General features: G+C 40.5%; 1 protein-coding gene across 1 annotated transcript; it reads left to right on the forward strand.

Annotated features, from left to right (window-relative positions):
* Positions 1 to 1,780: 1,780 nt before the first annotated feature.
* Positions 1,781 to 15,810, forward strand: gspt1l (G1 to S phase transition 1, like). Its single transcript, XM_034593600.1, has 14 exons — positions 1,781 to 2,221; positions 3,248 to 3,292; positions 7,443 to 7,685; positions 8,079 to 8,112; positions 8,215 to 8,292; positions 8,528 to 8,708; positions 9,500 to 9,654; positions 10,115 to 10,255; positions 10,375 to 10,468; positions 10,814 to 10,894; positions 11,469 to 11,642; positions 12,481 to 12,570; positions 13,109 to 13,277; positions 15,156 to 15,810. Exons 1-14 carry the CDS (start codon positions 2,029 to 2,031, stop codon positions 15,206 to 15,208), a joined length of 1,731 nt encoding a protein of 576 aa, XP_034449491.1. The 5' UTR covers positions 1,781 to 2,028; the 3' UTR covers positions 15,209 to 15,810.
* The last annotated feature ends 390 nt before the right edge of the window (positions 15,811 to 16,200 follow it).

Genomic DNA, 16,200 nt, shown 5'->3' on the forward strand with positions numbered 1-16,200 from the left:
GCCTTGACAGAAGTATGTTCTCAGAGTACCATCCTAGTTGTAATTGTACTTGAGTCCCAGATGTGTGACAACAGCAATAGATGAAAACCAAAGAGTAAATCAAAAACAATGCCAAACAAAATGAGATCATTACATCACGGAAAAGTGCTTTGAATCTTGAGAATGAAATGGGTAATTTTACATCATATCTGTAATGGAGATTGGAGCAGGTCCAAATAAGCTTTTAGGGTCATCTGTAGAAATGTAAAGTAAAAGACATCCAGTTTGAGGCAGCAGTGGTCATGTTTTTTTTTAGAATACAGGACAGGATGTTTAATATCCCTTGTACGTTTGAAGGTCTTCTGCAGAATTTAGGTTTCCAACTACCAGTAGATGTTAGCAGGTGTTAGTGGCCACCAGTGGATGTTAGGGACACAACTTCAGTTGTGCACGTTAGCGTCGTGGTGTTTTGGCCTTGTGGCAGCAGTGGGCTTGAAATGATGTTGTGACTCAAACTAAACTGACAGTACAGTGTGTTTACAACCTACCTTTAGCATCTGTGCAGTCTGAGGCTTTGAAAACATCAGTAAAAGAGGATAAAACAGCAGTCAAATCAAAACGAGTCATGAGCAGACTGCAGCCATTGGACTTAGAATGACTTCATATCCTCATAAAAACGATGTGTAACAGAAATTAGTTTTATTTTCATTTGAATCACTTTATATCAATATGAGAGATACTAATCAAACAATTAATCAGCACAACAACAAGATCAGAAGTTGTAAATGATGGTGTTGTTACATGGCACATGGGTATAGGAAGAACCCATTATTCTAACCACATCAGGCCGGATTTGGACAAAGGTGTGAATCCAGCAAATTTTCACTTTCTTTAACATTGCAAAATATTGTGTTTTTCTAAAGGGGATTGCCAGGAAATAATTAATGGACCTTGATGAATGAAAAGCAGACACAGGCAGGTTCAGGCATATTCAGAAGACTGATCTCTATGAGTGTGTGAAATTTTGGTGCAGCATGATTGGATTTTTGGGGGCTGCTGGGTCTGTGATGTTTTTTTAGTTAGTTACTTAGTTACGCTTTAGTTCAGACTTGTAGGTCCATTTCAGTATGAATGCACATATTGTGAGTCTGTTAATATAGCTTATAATAAACACAACACACTTGTAAACTGCTCAACTAATAATCTAAATGCTGAGATGACTTATTGTGTCTTTTGAATTAATAGTCACTTTCTCTGGTTGACCACTTTAAAGCCTAAGGGCATTTTCACAACCACAAAACACACACACACACACACACACACACACACACACACAGCATCTTTGATGAATCATGAACTAAGTAAGTTGCCGTTTTATTCTCACCGTTTCCCCATTAATGTGGACAACAGGGCAAATTAAAATAAGGCTATGATTGCTCTTCTAAGTTCTAACTCAAACTTTTTAAACAAATGCTCAGACTTTTCAGATGAATTTTGCAAACCCCAAATAAGATTTACAATGTGGTGGCTAAATATAATGCGTGTTTTCAACAAAGCATAGTTCAAACTGTAATAGTGAGTGAATTGAGTTGTATCAATAAACATATGAAAGTCGTTCTACATTTGCTTAAAAAAACTGAATGGAATCTGCGGTTCCTGAAAAGAACTACTAACGTAAAGCGCTATCCACCAGTCGTAGGGAGTTGTAGTGTTCCTGCCCCGAAACTCTTCCAAAGCTAACGCTCGCCACCTTTGAGTTGGACTTCATATCCCAGAGGTCAGCGCGGCGAGCACGTCTACTGACGGGGCGCTTTAGCTCACGCGGACCGTCTCTGGGAGTGCTGAGTCGAAGATCCTCTTTGGCGTCCGTGGCGATAGAAGCCGGTGGCCCCGCGTCACCTGAGACCGACCGAGAACACCACAGCGAGGGTTGGAGGCTCTCGATCACTCCGAGGTTTAGGCGTAGCGACGGGCTCCGGGCGGACAGCAACGTACGCCATCAACTGCGGCGCTCAAATCTCACAGAGAAGTGAAAATCCAAGACCCACGATGGACCCGAGAGACACTGCCCCTGATTCCTGGGAACAAGAGGACGATGTGGAGGCCACGATCGACAGGCAACTTGAAGACGCCCTCACAAATTTAAATGTGAATGCGAAGCCGTTTGTGCCCAATATAAACGCCGCCGAGTTTGTCCCGACATTCACCGTGAAAGCTCACTCGGAAAACCTCGATTCCGCCGGTAAGTTCCCAGTCACGTTGGGGGGCTACGTTAGCTAGCAGCTAGCTAGCCGCTAAGTGCCGCTTGGGCTGGGTACTTGCTAGCTTACTAGCTACTTTACAGACACGCGTTCCTTGAAGCGCGACAAACTAGCGGCTAGCTGATGTTTCCTGTAGCAGTAGTTGACACAGTGCGTCAGATGTTGAGTATCTCTAACTAGAACCCGCACCTCCGGCCAATGTTACTTAATATTTCTGAAATAGACTGGTGTTATTTTGCCTTGTTGAGACTGTCATAACTGTGCAAAAAGTCAACACACCCGGCGTTAGCTTGTAAGAGCCGGTAGCCACCTAGCATGTTCGTGAGTGGTGCGGTGCTCAGGTGATGGGTCATAATGTAGAACTATTGTTTCCCCCCCCCCCCCCCCCCCCAAAACAGTAAATGATATGATATACTGCAAACATCCATGTGGTGGCTTATAAACAAACGAACTCAACCCGGTGATTCAAGCTGACCCTGAGTTTGGTGGAAATTAGAGGGGCCGTCAGTGCGTGACGTGGATCTTCTGACGCACTGTTAGTCAAGAGTGGAGCGAAGTGTGTCATCCAACTGCGGGTGAGGGTGGACCGGTGACCTGCACGAGGTTGGCTGTTGTGTCACCTTTGGAAACTATTATCGTTTTTATCGATCCACTAACACTGCGCTGCTCTTACTCAGCACACCACTGGTTACTCGAGTTTCCACTACAGTATCTCCTAATGGAACTTAGTACAGTGTAGAGGTGCTTGACAGAAACAAAGTAGTGAACTCCTGGACATGTGTAAGAGACTCTGATGTTTCCATACAATCTCTCAATTCTTGACTTAAAGTAGCATCTGAAGTCTGAAGAAGGACACCAGTTTATGAGACATAAATAAAATCGACTTTCAGATTTGTTTCCGCAGTCGGTTTATAGATTCCCACTTAATTTAGGCAGAAATGAGCATGTTTGAGCAAATGGTCAGACTTAATGCAAATGAAGTTAAACTCAGCCATTCTCTTTTCCAGTTGCTGTGGAGAAAATATCCACCATGGAGGTGTCTGAAAGCATTGGTATGTATGGAGTCTGTGTTCTAGCTGGGTTCTCTCTGTGCCATGGATCACACACGCATGCTGTTACTGCTCACCTCATTGTCCTGACTCGTGCAGGCTCACACTGAACAGAGAAGTTTAACAAAGCCCAAAGTGGCTCTCGCATCATGGGTTGCTGAAGCTCTCTGTGTTGACTTGTAGTATTGGCTTTGTGCATCTACCTATGCCACAGGGTGCCTCTTAAAACTGAGTTCGCAGTGTGTGGCCACAAACTAACTGAATAGTGAATTTTGTTATAGATCAGCATCAGTCTGTCCTCTGTTTAGTCCCAGGTTGTGTGGGTGTTGCTCTGTCACATACACAGGGACAGTGTTTCATTATCACTTGAAACAGACATGGCATTATTTCAGTGGGAGATAGCACTAAAATAAACAATGTTCAGCTGAGTTCTGAACTGGTGATTATGAGCTATGGTTATGCTTCTTACTCTTAAGATATCTTGTGTGCACCCAACAGTAAAATATTAAACAGTAATAACATGTGCCATTAAGTGTAGCAATACATACAGCAATTCTGCTAGTTGCAACTTATTTGGTCATTTATTTAAATAGAAATACCAGGACAAATGGCTGTAGTCTTGGTTTGACACTTGTTATGTGGAAACATATGAAAGTAGAAAAGGAAGCACAGAGATGTGGTTGGATGTTTACAGCTGACGACCACTTCAGTTGAGGCGTGGCCACCTTGTCGGGGTCGTAGAGTTTGTTGACTATGCACACATCGGGCAGGTTTCTGTAAAAGACTGTATAGTGATAATTTCAACAACATTTAGTTGTGTAACTACTTAAAGGTGGTAAAATCTTTCTAAAAGCCTTGTTCAAATCGACAGAGTGTAATGCAAAGGTTTCATGTGTCAGCTGGTAAAAAGTCAACACCTCACTGTAGTAATACCTTGGTCATTCCTGAATACCTGCAATCCGTAAAAGACTTGGAGTGATCAACCCCCACATACGCGTGGATGTTGGATAAAAAAAAAAGCTGTATGTGATGGAGGAAGCAGACGTCTGGTTGATTCACCAACGGTTTGTGATGCCTGTAAGATATGGGCAGACAAAAGTGGACTGTAACATTAAGAACAATACAAGATGTACATCACAATTATATTACTATATCAGTGTAATTTTAGGAGAGTAGTATTACACCTGCAGGCCAGCACATGCCATTTTGTGAGATAATCAATGCAATAGGAAACCAAACAATTCTGCTTTATGAATGTTTTAATCTTTTCCTGATATTGTTTTTCTAATGTTTAACTTTTTATAGAAATATTGTAAATGTTAAACATGAGCAGCTCTTTTTTAACAACCACTTTACAGCTCACACTTTCCCATACACACACATTCATACAGAGCATGTTGTGTACAGAGCACCTCTCACACACACCAATGATGCATCATCAATGGCAGTTGTTTGTTTCTGTCATGTGCTACCTTTTGAATCTGAATCAGGGTTTATTTCTAAGTAGGTTCTTGGCATATGAATGAATTGTGTCTCATCAATTTTGTTCCAATGTAGGAAAAGGTGACAGACCCAGTGAAGACCCTGAAGTTGCTCTGTAGAACATTTCCTTGATTCTGGCAGCCATGGGTTGCCAGACTAAAAACCTGTTAACTAGGGACAGCTTTTCCAATTGACAAAAGCTGTGTCCCCAATTTGAAGGGTAAAAAAGTTAGGAATGGGACATTGATTACCATGGCAACAGCTGAAGCCTCAAAGCTTTGGTTCAGCCATAGAAATCACAATCCAATTTTCTTCCCAAAAACTGAGTCTTTTTAAATTTCATATGCAAACACGTGTGAAGTTTTGTTGAAAATGAGGCTTTTGGTCTCATTAATAAACTAAAGCCAAACAGGTATTCTTATGAATCACGGTTTCTCAAGCTGTTGTGTTTTTGTTTAATACATGCTTTTTTTTTGTGTATCCCAACCACTATAGCTGCGCAATCACAGTTTAGTGTGTTTTAGTGACGATTACAATCTGTCCAGTTTGTCCAATTCACATTATCTGCCTGCTGATTCCATGTAAAAGTTCAAGTTGTTGTTTATAACACACTACTATGTGTGTTCACATGGTTCACATATTAGGTTTGTTTACCTATTCAAGGTTGTTGACTTTGCACAGTTTCGCTATCTCGGCAACCTCTTCACCAAAGAAAGCACTTATTGGTCATATTGAATAAAATGTAAAGTGCTTTTGGGTCAGTTCTTAATATAAACATTAATATTTTAATAAGTCACCAGGTTAGATGACTCCTTGTACAACTTTCAGCAATATGTCTGAGAATCTTTCATATCCAAACAAATTAGTATTGTAACTGAGGTGTCCCAATCTGAATCAATGATGTATTGAATCAGACCCTTGTTAATGTCGTGATAGAAAATCGTAAAGTATTTGGTCTGTTACATATTTTAGTTTTTAGGCCCCTGGGGTTCAGCACATTCAATTTGAAATAAGATAATAGATATTACATTGCCAAATTTTTGTAATTTAATTCAATTTGCAATTCTTCAAAAGTAATTGGACACTTTTCCTCCAAGCATTTCTGGAGGAGCTGAATTACTTCAATTTTGGAGCACAAGTCTTGTGGGTGCACAGAAAATCATTGTATGGTGTAGATAAAGTACTGTTTGACTGTGCAGCAAGTTGAGAAGACTTCCTCGTCAGTGATCAAGAGAAAAGTTCATGTCCAGAACCTCAGAGGATTAGCCACAAGACATAAACTAAAGCCCACAAACGGGATCCATGCTGCAGTTAACAAAAATCACAATAATGGAAACCAGTGAAGTTCTGAACAAAGTTTTTAGGACTGAAAATCAACCTCCATCAAAATGATGGAAAAAGGAAAGTATGGATTAGAAGAGGAAGGGTTAATGACCCAATGCTGACACCGCTGCATCTGTCAAACATGTTAATAGTTGTGGCTCCAATGGAACTGGCACACTGGGATTGCAGCAGGATGAATGCCGAGGTAAACAGGAGCATTTTGTGCTCAGATTCGCTCAAATGCATCAAAACTCAATGGAGAACATCTCATTATTTAGCAGGACAACAATCCTAAAAATTCAACCAAAGGCTCTTTATAAGATTTGACCTTATCAGATTTTAGTTTGGACCAGTGAGCTGCAACTCTTTGACAGCACATTTTCTACCAAAGAGAAAACATGAACTGTTGCAGCCCAGTGTCTGTGTTCAGTAAAAGACAGATCAGGCACAGCAAACTCTAAAGTGATCAAATCAACGTAGTGTAAAGGCTGTTTGTGCATCTTCCAACAAAGTGTTTCCCGAGCTCCCAGCTTTGGATAGGGGATATTTTCTGCACTCTAGATGTCACACAATGTTGGCATGTATTTTTCCCGTCATGTATCGATACATTGGCGTATTGAATGATGTCTGCAAATGGAATTAGTTAACTTCGTTTTTTCATATCAAATCGAAAAGCTTTGGAAAGAACACACTAGTTTCAGTCTGAACCGGAACCTGTTCTCGGCAGTGCTGCTAAGCCGTGTAGGAGGCTTTATGTCTACATCTATTTTGTTGTGGCGTCCTTTGAGTACCTAATGGTTATGATGTAGCTTGATGTGATATGATGAAGCTTATTGAAAACGTCTTTAGGATTCATGTGGTGGAGTTTCCTCTGGAAGCCTGGCTTGCATTTTAGGCGTACAGCACTGAGTTTGTCACTATACTTTAAAATATTAAGCCATAGACTGCTTAATCTTTGAAACCAAACTGCAATGCTGTATGAATTGCATCATATATTCAATCATCTGCACTGCGCATGTGCACAGCTGATGAACGTCCTGCCAGGGACAGTGAGGATAGGGAGAGTCCGATTAGCTAGTAAAGAAAAACTAAGTTCTACTTCATTGGCTAATGCAGTACCAGTGCCAGAAAGGCACCCAAACAAACTGCACATCATGCACTCTCAAAAAATATTGGCATATGTATAGTCCGATTCCCCAAAACACACTTTAATGCTGGGTCTGGGTTATTAAGAGGGATGAAAGTATAATAAACCCTGTGCGTATTTGAACCCAGTTAACTTGCTGTAATGTATGTATAATATGAAGGCAAAAATGGTAAATGTGTGCCTGTGTTTGTGATTGTGCAGCTCCAGTGGAGAACGGTGACACAAAGATGACCATAGAGGAGCGATGGGACCAAAAAGAGGCTGACCAAAATGATGAAGAGCCAGGAGGCGGCGACCGGGGACCAGCAGTGGCAGCAACAACGGAGGAGACGGCTCCAGAGATGACGGAGGAGGAAGAGGAAATGCCAGTGCCCAAGGCTCCACCTACACAGCCAGATGCCCCCAAAAGGGAACACATCAATGTTGTATTCATCGGACACGTAGGTGAGTGCAAACATCTGTCTATTGTAGTTCAGTGAGTGGATAATTGTGTTTACAGGAGGGATTTTAAAGAAATCCATATGTAGCTGTGTACTCAAAATGATGTTGATAACACATATTACATTAAGTGTGGAATATTGTGACCTAAAAAATGAAAGAATAAGGCTGGTTGATGTTCTATATATTTGTTACTAAATATCTACCAATATGTTTGATTGACTTCCCCACTCTGTATCTGACGCTGAACATAAACTAGGCTACTAGCTACCTTAAGCTCCAGTCTTTATGATCAGTCGTTTTTTGGCTGGCTACTCAAAGCGGTCAGTATCCCCCTGGAGGCACACGGTGATGTTGTGGTTCTGGCTAAAATACAATCTCTGTGTGCTTCCTCCCCAGATGCTGGCAAGTCCACCATTGGCGGACAAATCATGTGAGTGTTTTTGTGCTCTCTGAATTTTCTCATGAGAGAGGTGATATTAACTGCATCAGACCTTTGACCTGCTGATATGCATTTTCCCTTCCACTCCAACAGGTATCTAACAGGCATGGTAGACAAGAGAACCTTAGAAAAGTACGAGAGAGAAGCCAAGGAAAAGAACCGAGAAACCTGGTGAGTGGACGTATTACTGTACTAAATGTATAGATTTAATTGAAAATAGTTTTGTTCATTGTAACTATAGTTTAAGAAAAGTGCTGCATAAATAAAGTTAATATTAATGTATGATGGCCAAACACTAAATCTGTGAGAGTTTTGTTGTTGTTTTTTGCCAGGAAACATTTGTGTCTGTGTATTTCCCATGAATGACCAAAGAGACTATAGACTGAAAACATTTTTTTTGTCTCAGGTATTTGTCCTGGGCTTTGGACACCAATCAAGAGGAGAGAGACAAAGGCAAGACGGTTGAGGTGGGCCGAGCATACTTTGAGACGGACAAAAAGCACTTTACTATCCTAGACGCTCCTGGCCACAAAAGCTTTGTGCCTAACATGATTGGAGGTGCATCACAAGCAGACCTGGCTGTTCTGGTGAGTTTACCATATAAACAGCCATGTTGTTGAGTTACAGTGGAACATCAGTTCAACACTGAACTAGTAGCCGTAGAAACAAAAAGTCAGCTAGGCTGTATATACTTTTTTGGACACACAGTAACTGGTGTATTTGAGACAATAAGTAACAAGAGGTTGCATTACAGAGATGTTGGAAGTGTTTCTGGATCCATGTTCTGTAAAAATCTGTAAGGGATCTGTATCAGTGTTTTATGTTGAAGATAAATATTGGCCATTTGTCCCAAATATCAACAGTAGTATCTGGTTCAAAAATCTGTTATCGTATCACTTGAACTATAAAGTTTCCTCTCACTTACAATGGCAGAATGTCAACTCAGCTCCATAACTGATGTTAGAAAGTAATTCCTTCATATTTATACCAATAACAACAGTATCATGTGAGCTCAAACATCATTCAGCATCAATACTGAACTTTCTCTATATTGATACTTTCTCAACCACTTGGCTAAGTGCCACAGCCCAAGAATGAAAACTAGAAGTTGGGAGATGGAAATGCAGATAGGGTTAATGGTTCCTGTGAACAAAAAAGCATGAAAAGCACTTTTTCTTTTTTACCATTAAACTAAATATCCACAAACCGTTTTCTTTGTGTAACCTATAACATCTTTATTTGTTAAGAAACATGCTTTTCTGTTTTTCCAATATGACCTTTTCTCTGACACATTTTTTTCAACAGCAGAGAATCACGTCTTTGAACATTATATGTTTTTAAAGTAAATCACAGTCTGAATGAATGTGCTCTACCTCAGGTGATCTCTGCTAGGAAAGGGGAGTTTGAAACTGGTTTTGAGAAAGGTGGCCAAACACGAGAGCATGCCATGCTGGCCAAAACGGCTGGCGTCAAGCACCTGATAGTTCTGGTGAATAAAATGGATGACCCTACAGTCAACTGGAGCCTTGACAGGTGAGGAGAAATTATATTTATCGCACATGAATCATTGTAGCCTCACTGCTGCCGTAACCACCAGTTGGCCTTATCAGGACACAAATGAACTGTTTTACAGTGTTTCCCATTAATTAATAACGCTATCCTAAAACCTATATTTTGGCCTTTGAATACTGGATGATTGGGAGTTCGATAAGATTGTGTTAAAGTGGGTGAGCAAAAGAAGGGGAGGTGGGCTGAAGTTAGCAAAGAGGGCTGACAGATCATATACTGGTATCACACTGTTTTATGATCTGATCAAACTTCTGTTTCTGTTCATGTAAAGACACTTCCTGTCACTACCACACAATTAACGCTTTCCCATATCTATTAAATACTAACTTCTGCTTCATCTAATATTTGATGTGTCTGAAGTCTGTCTGAATGTTTGTGCTGCCTCCAGTGATGTTGACGTCTCCCCTGTTGTCTGTACCCTCAGGTATGAAGAGTGCAAGGAGAAACTGGTGCCATTTTTGAAGAAGGTGGGCTTCAACCCTAAGAAAGACATTCACTTCATGCCGTGCTCCGGGCTGACAGGAGCCAACCTGAAGGAGCCCACTGATATGTGCGACTGGTACACGTAAGTCCCATTGCTTGATCTCAGCAGGTCTCTGCTGCCACTGTGAGAACCGTATAGTCAAACCAATGCTCTTATACTGCTTCCCCACTAACTACTGTCCATATTTAATGTCATTGCAGAGGTTTACCATTCATTTCACACTTGGACAGTTTGCCACATTTCAAAAGATCCAGCGATGGCCCTATCAGATTGCCCATTGTAGACAAATACAAGGTAAGAATCTGTAGTTAACCCCTCTGTAGTTGCAGTGTTGTCTAAATGAAAGTCTGCATTAAAAAGAGTAGAGATCTGGTTAACTGTAGATTCTGAAACCAGTGGTTAGAAAGGATTTAAATGCCTGGGTATAGGTGATATGAACTATTGCACCCACAGAACATAGTTCACAATGAGTGAAGTATGTTCATTTACTTCAGTAATTTCCTACCATGTTGTTCTAGTAAGGTGCAGACATGAAGCAAAATGAGTTTTATTTGCAGTGGAAATGTCAACTGGAGCCTGAGGTGTAACCATGTTATCGATTGTTCCTCTCACCTGCTCTTTGTCGCTCTGTCTCACCAGGACATGGGCACAGTGATTCTGGGCAAACTAGAGTCAGGCTGCATCAGTAAAGCACAGCAGCTGGTCATGATGCCAAACAGGGTAAGATATACCACAATCCTTTTCTTCCATCTGCTGGAAGAGTGTTAACGGAAACTTTATAGAAACCATCAGAAGGAAGATAACTCTCACTGAGAGATAAAACAAGCAGATTTTCTATTTAGAATGATTTCTCTTGTCACTGCTTCATTCGTGTGTCCAGATATTAATCCAATCGTTACTAAATGCGCACAGTGAATGTCCAAAACTTTTGGACCACACTATTAAACTAAAACTGAGTAAATGTAATTGCTGACAACCAGTGTTGTGAAAGTTACTGAAAATGAGTAATTGGTTACTGTCACAAGTTACTTTTTTCATAATAAGATAACTGATACCATATACTGCATCAATATAATTGGCTACTAGGTTTTTTTTCTGGTCTACTCTCCACACATGTTGAGTGAGAACATTGGTCTGTCGTCACTGTTACTGCAAATAATGCTTGCACACTGCAATGAAGTGATTAGTCTGTCTGGTTGTTCTCTACTAAACTCTTGCTCTTTCTGCTCTGATTAAATAAATTATCTCTAAGTCTTATCCCATGTTTCTACACCTGTTGTCTCTGCTCCTGCAGCATGTGGTGGAGGTATTGAGTCTCCTGTCGGATGATGTGGAAACGGACGATGCTGATCCAGGGGAAAACCTCAAGTTGCGGCTGAAGGGCATTGAGGAGGAGGAGATCCTGCCGGGCTTTATCCTATGTAATGCTGAGAACCTCTGCCACTCAGGGCGCACCTTTGACGCCCAGGTCAGTCTACATAGCAGCTCCGCTCTCACTGATCCACACTAATTGGCAATAATTATGAGATTAAGCAATAAGGTCATTGACAGAAAAGTCATCTACATCTATTTTGATAACCAATTTATCTGTTACATCATTTTTCATGCTAAAATGCTACTAATATTACCATGATCCAGGCTTTCAAATATCAAAATGACCACTCTCACCCTGTTCAACTTTAAAGCGTTCTTGAATCCCATCCTCAGCCAAGCAGAGAACAGATACCTGGTAACATCACCTGGCCTTATTTCTGCACTGTTTTTGCTTAGGTTAAGCTAAGGTGTAGGGTCTAAAAAGCTTGTTAGGCAATTTCATCTGAGGGCTGTGACTAAGTCCCGCCAAATGAGAACTTTTCTCTTGACCTGTATTGCCAAATGTGCATTTGGGTGCGAGTACAGCTGATAGCTCATTGAGTGTGCCCATGTAACCCTGAGGGCTCATCACAACCCTCTGTATTTATTAATTTCTAACATCCTGAAAACCGAATAAAAACAGCAAAATCCATGTCAAGCTAGTCAGCATGTTGTTCACTCCTCCAATAATTACATCTACCAGGAATCTATGAATATGAGCAATTTAATTTCAACAATTCAACTGGGAAACAACTTGTCTCTTCACTGAGAAGTTCATGTTGTATGTTTGAGCACACCCTCTTCATCCTGCCCACAATGCCTCTGTGATAATACCTGCAGTGAACCTCAGTGGCCATCAGGGCACACAGTGAGCTGGCTGGTATAGTGACGTGCTCATTAAAGCAACATGTTGTTTTTGGATTTCTTCTCATCACACTTTCTTTTCTCTTCAGATCGTCATCATTGAACACAAATCCATCATCTGTCCAGGTTACAACGCAGTCCTTCACATTCACACCTGCATTGAAGAAGTGCAAATCACGGTAAGATCTAAGTGTCTGGCTGCATCCACCACTGATAGGGTTTAGTTTTTTAAAGCCTAATTTCTGCTACATTTACACCTGGCCTCCACACTACTCCAGAGACTCTGAGCCTCTAAACCAGAGGCTTTTGGAAATGTTGCTTGTCCCTTTTTCAGTTGAAAACTCATGAATTGTGTTTTTAGTCTGGAGGAGCAGAAACGAATACTTTGCTGTCATGTGACTGGTGTTTGTATAGATTAAGATTTCCTGATACGGAGTTAAAACTCTTGGAGATGGTTTTAATTTAAAAATGAAAACCTGCTAGTGTGGATGCAGCCCAACATTACTATTAAAGATGGTGATTTTCTTGAGGAACAGTGCTTGAACAAAAGTTTAGCTTCATTGTTTGTTTCTGTTTCATACATAATATATGCAGTAGATTGAGAAGGCTGTCATTTCATAACACATGTAGCTGTGGTTACCACTAATTCAATGTGTTATTTAATCCTACTCGTGTCCATTATGTGATGGCATCCTGGAACTCTTTGCCCCCCTGCAGGCCTTAATCTGTATGGTGGACAAGAAGTCAGGAGAGAAGAGTAAAACACGACCACGATTCGTCAAACAGGACCAGGTCTGCATTGCCCGTCTGCGCACAGCAGGAACCATTTGCCTCGAGACCTTTAAAGACTTTCCTCAGATGGGACGGTTTACCTTACGGGACGAAGGTACTTTACACTTGTGCACACAGGGGGGGTGGGGGTGATTTTGTGAGTGGGATTAAATTTTGACTTTATCTGGCTGGTTTGAAATCTGGTGTGGCATCAGGTGTTAACAGGCCGCCTTTTCTCTTCTGCTGCTGCTGCTATGGTTTAACTGCAAGTTTTACAAAGTATACAATTCAGTTTCCTCCAGAAAGGAATGAAACGCTAATAACCAATAATAAACAGCACCATCTTTACACCATTGGGCTCATTATCATTAATGTGATTTATACCAGTCTCTAAAGGTTCACCTAACCTCTGTGCTAAATGTTAATTTCTTCAAAATGGTAAAATAAACTAATAACAAATAACTATGATCTATCCCACATACTGGAAAGTTAAAAAAGCCTTACATTGTGTAAATATACTAAAAATACATGCACAGTAAAATCTACTTTTTAAATGAGATAAAATCAACAGAGAAAATAAAAAATAGGGAGGTACATTTGAATGTGCGTTGATTAGTGTTCAAATTGCAACCAGTGAAGAAAATATCCAGTGTAACTGGTGTCATTTATTTTGTCTAGAGCTTAATATATAAATATTCACTATTTTGCCTGTATTTTTGATTACGGGCAACATAAACATATCTGTACGTGTCTGCAGCGCTATCAGAAAAACCTAAATGATGGCCAACCCTACTTCACACTGATCTGGGGTTATCTCTGTCTACAACATGTGGAAGCGGATTCTATTTATTTCAGTCAGTCCCTTCTGGAGCGAAACTCCAGTGAACAGCTGTCTGCATATCAGCCAACAGATGAATCCGTTAGACGGCTTAGTTAGAAGCATCTGCTACTGACAGTTAGAGAAGGAACGCATCACGATCATAGTGAGCATAGTTATCCTGGTGATCAGTATTGTTTCAATATCTGAAAATGTCCAAGAAGAACTGATACACACACTACTATTATTACTCTTGCACACAAACTCATCTTTTGCGGAGCTTTGTATGAGTCCTCGGTGTTTCTATGGTGTAGTGTTCTATAGAATAGGATAAATAAACAAAATATATATTTTACCCCGCCTAGTTAGCAGCAGTATTCTTTCTGCATATTCAGCAGACAAGGTGAAAATCTCCAATCACTCAGCCCTCTGATACAAACCATGATACATCAACATTTCATACTGAGTCCTTTCAGAAGGAGGTTTGATTGTTTTTGCGTTAGCCTGGTAAAAACAATCCTTGGTTCTTCAGTGGAAATGTATTTACACTTTAGCTGATAATGGGACTTTAACACAATCAATATTGAAGTACACAACGGTGCGTCTCACTTGTTGAATGTTGAAACAATTGAAATAGAGCAGTTAATTATGAGCAATGTGTAACTTCTGATAGCATGTTGTAGATAAGATCCAGCCCAGACATATTGAGTTGAGATGTTAACCACTGTATTCACTGACCCCCTTTGTCTCCTCTATTTATTTGCAACATACAAAATGTTCAGGATGCAGTTTCTTATTTACATCCTGTCACAGACATGGCAGATGTCAGTGGCAGCAGTGTTCAAATAAATTAATGTTCTGTGTCTCGGAATGGAAAAACCTCTGTTGTTGTAGTTCAGCATCACCTTTAGAGAAATGATGAGATGATCAATCCAAGAATCTCCCAGTGAAACATTTGAAATGGTTGGGAACCAGAAGCGTCAGTGTTTAGTCAGTACAGAGGCCTACAGATGTTCACTCAGTGTCAGATTCATCCTACATTTTGTGAACAGTTCACTTAAAAACTGTCAGAGCTGATTAGTGAGTTGGAGGTATTTTCACTTTAGTTAAAGGGGATTCAAAATTAGTTCTTGATTTAAGAACAGAAATGTGATGTGTTATGTGTTTGCTTCTCAGGTAAGACCATCGCCATCGGTAAGGTGCTGAAGCTGGTCGCTGAGCGGGACTGAAGAGGACGGAGATATCCGAGAGTCCTGATGAGAAGGGAATGGGCAGAGCTTGGTCAAAACCCGCCCACACTGTTGTCAGCGGCGAGGACACCTCCCTGTCACGCCCCCCTTTCTGCGTGCCGAAGATCAGCTTCAGAAAACAAAAAAAACTTGACAAAGAAAACCTGTTTTTTTTAAAGCAAACCAAGATGAAGTCCACACGAGTCGGCTTTCTCATATTGAGAGCTCAGCTATGCCATTTCTGGGTTAGCACCTCCCTCCACCTCTCCCACCCCCACTCTGGTCTACACATCATTACATATTTTTCTTCAAATTTTTTTTTTCTTCTTTCATAAATGACAGATGGCAGAAGTTATATCTGTAAACAGATGTGGACCAGGATTTTTGCTTGGAGTATAACAATGATTTTCAGAAATAAACTGCAAAATCCATTGATTGAGAGAACCTACCCAGTTGAAACCAAATGTTTATCTTGGGTGTACATGTTTCCCTTTGCTTTTACCCAGTTCTTGGTTTCTCGTGGCGTTCAGGCAGTGTGCTTGAGCGTGTTCAAATGTTCTAAAAACAAACAACTATGACAATAAAATAATAAATTGGGAAAACAAAGTTGGCCGTATTATTCAGTTTTTAGATGGGGTCTAATGGATGTATTTCTAACAGTATTTCTACAAGAAACCTTTAAGTATTTGGATCATTACATATTTTTCTGTTCTTCAGCCCCTGAGCCTCAGCACATTAAGTATGAAATAAAATAATGGTTACTACATCAAGGTGTCAAGTCTGTGTTAATCTGAGCAGGTTTGCATCAATATAGAAAGAAGTGTGTGGTAGAGGCAGCCATTTAACACTTACTGCCCAGAGTGCAATGGTTCAGTTATAGCCATAATAGGACAATAATATGAAATATTTCTCCAGCAGCTGGATTTGTTTCTTTTTAATGTTAGTTGAAAACAGCTCATCAGATTGAGGTGGAGTTTTCTGTCAATATGAGG

The sequence above is a fragment of the Hippoglossus hippoglossus genome, chromosome 8 (assembly GCF_009819705.1).
Source record: "Hippoglossus hippoglossus isolate fHipHip1 chromosome 8, fHipHip1.pri, whole genome shotgun sequence".
In the NCBI taxonomy this organism is placed as follows: domain Eukaryota; kingdom Metazoa; phylum Chordata; class Actinopteri; order Pleuronectiformes; family Pleuronectidae; genus Hippoglossus; species Hippoglossus hippoglossus.

Coding starts and splice junctions, on each gene's coding strand:
- gspt1l (XM_034593600.1), top strand. CDS start 2,029: ATGGACCCGAGAGACACTGCCCCTGATTCCTGGGAACAAGAGGACGAT. Junction 8,293..8,527: donor GAAAAGAACCGAGAAACCTG/GTGAGTGGACGT, acceptor TTTTTGTCTCAG/GTATTTGTCCTGGGCTTTGG. Junction 11,643..12,480: donor GGCGCACCTTTGACGCCCAG/GTCAGTCTACAT, acceptor TTTTCTCTTCAG/ATCGTCATCATTGAACACAA.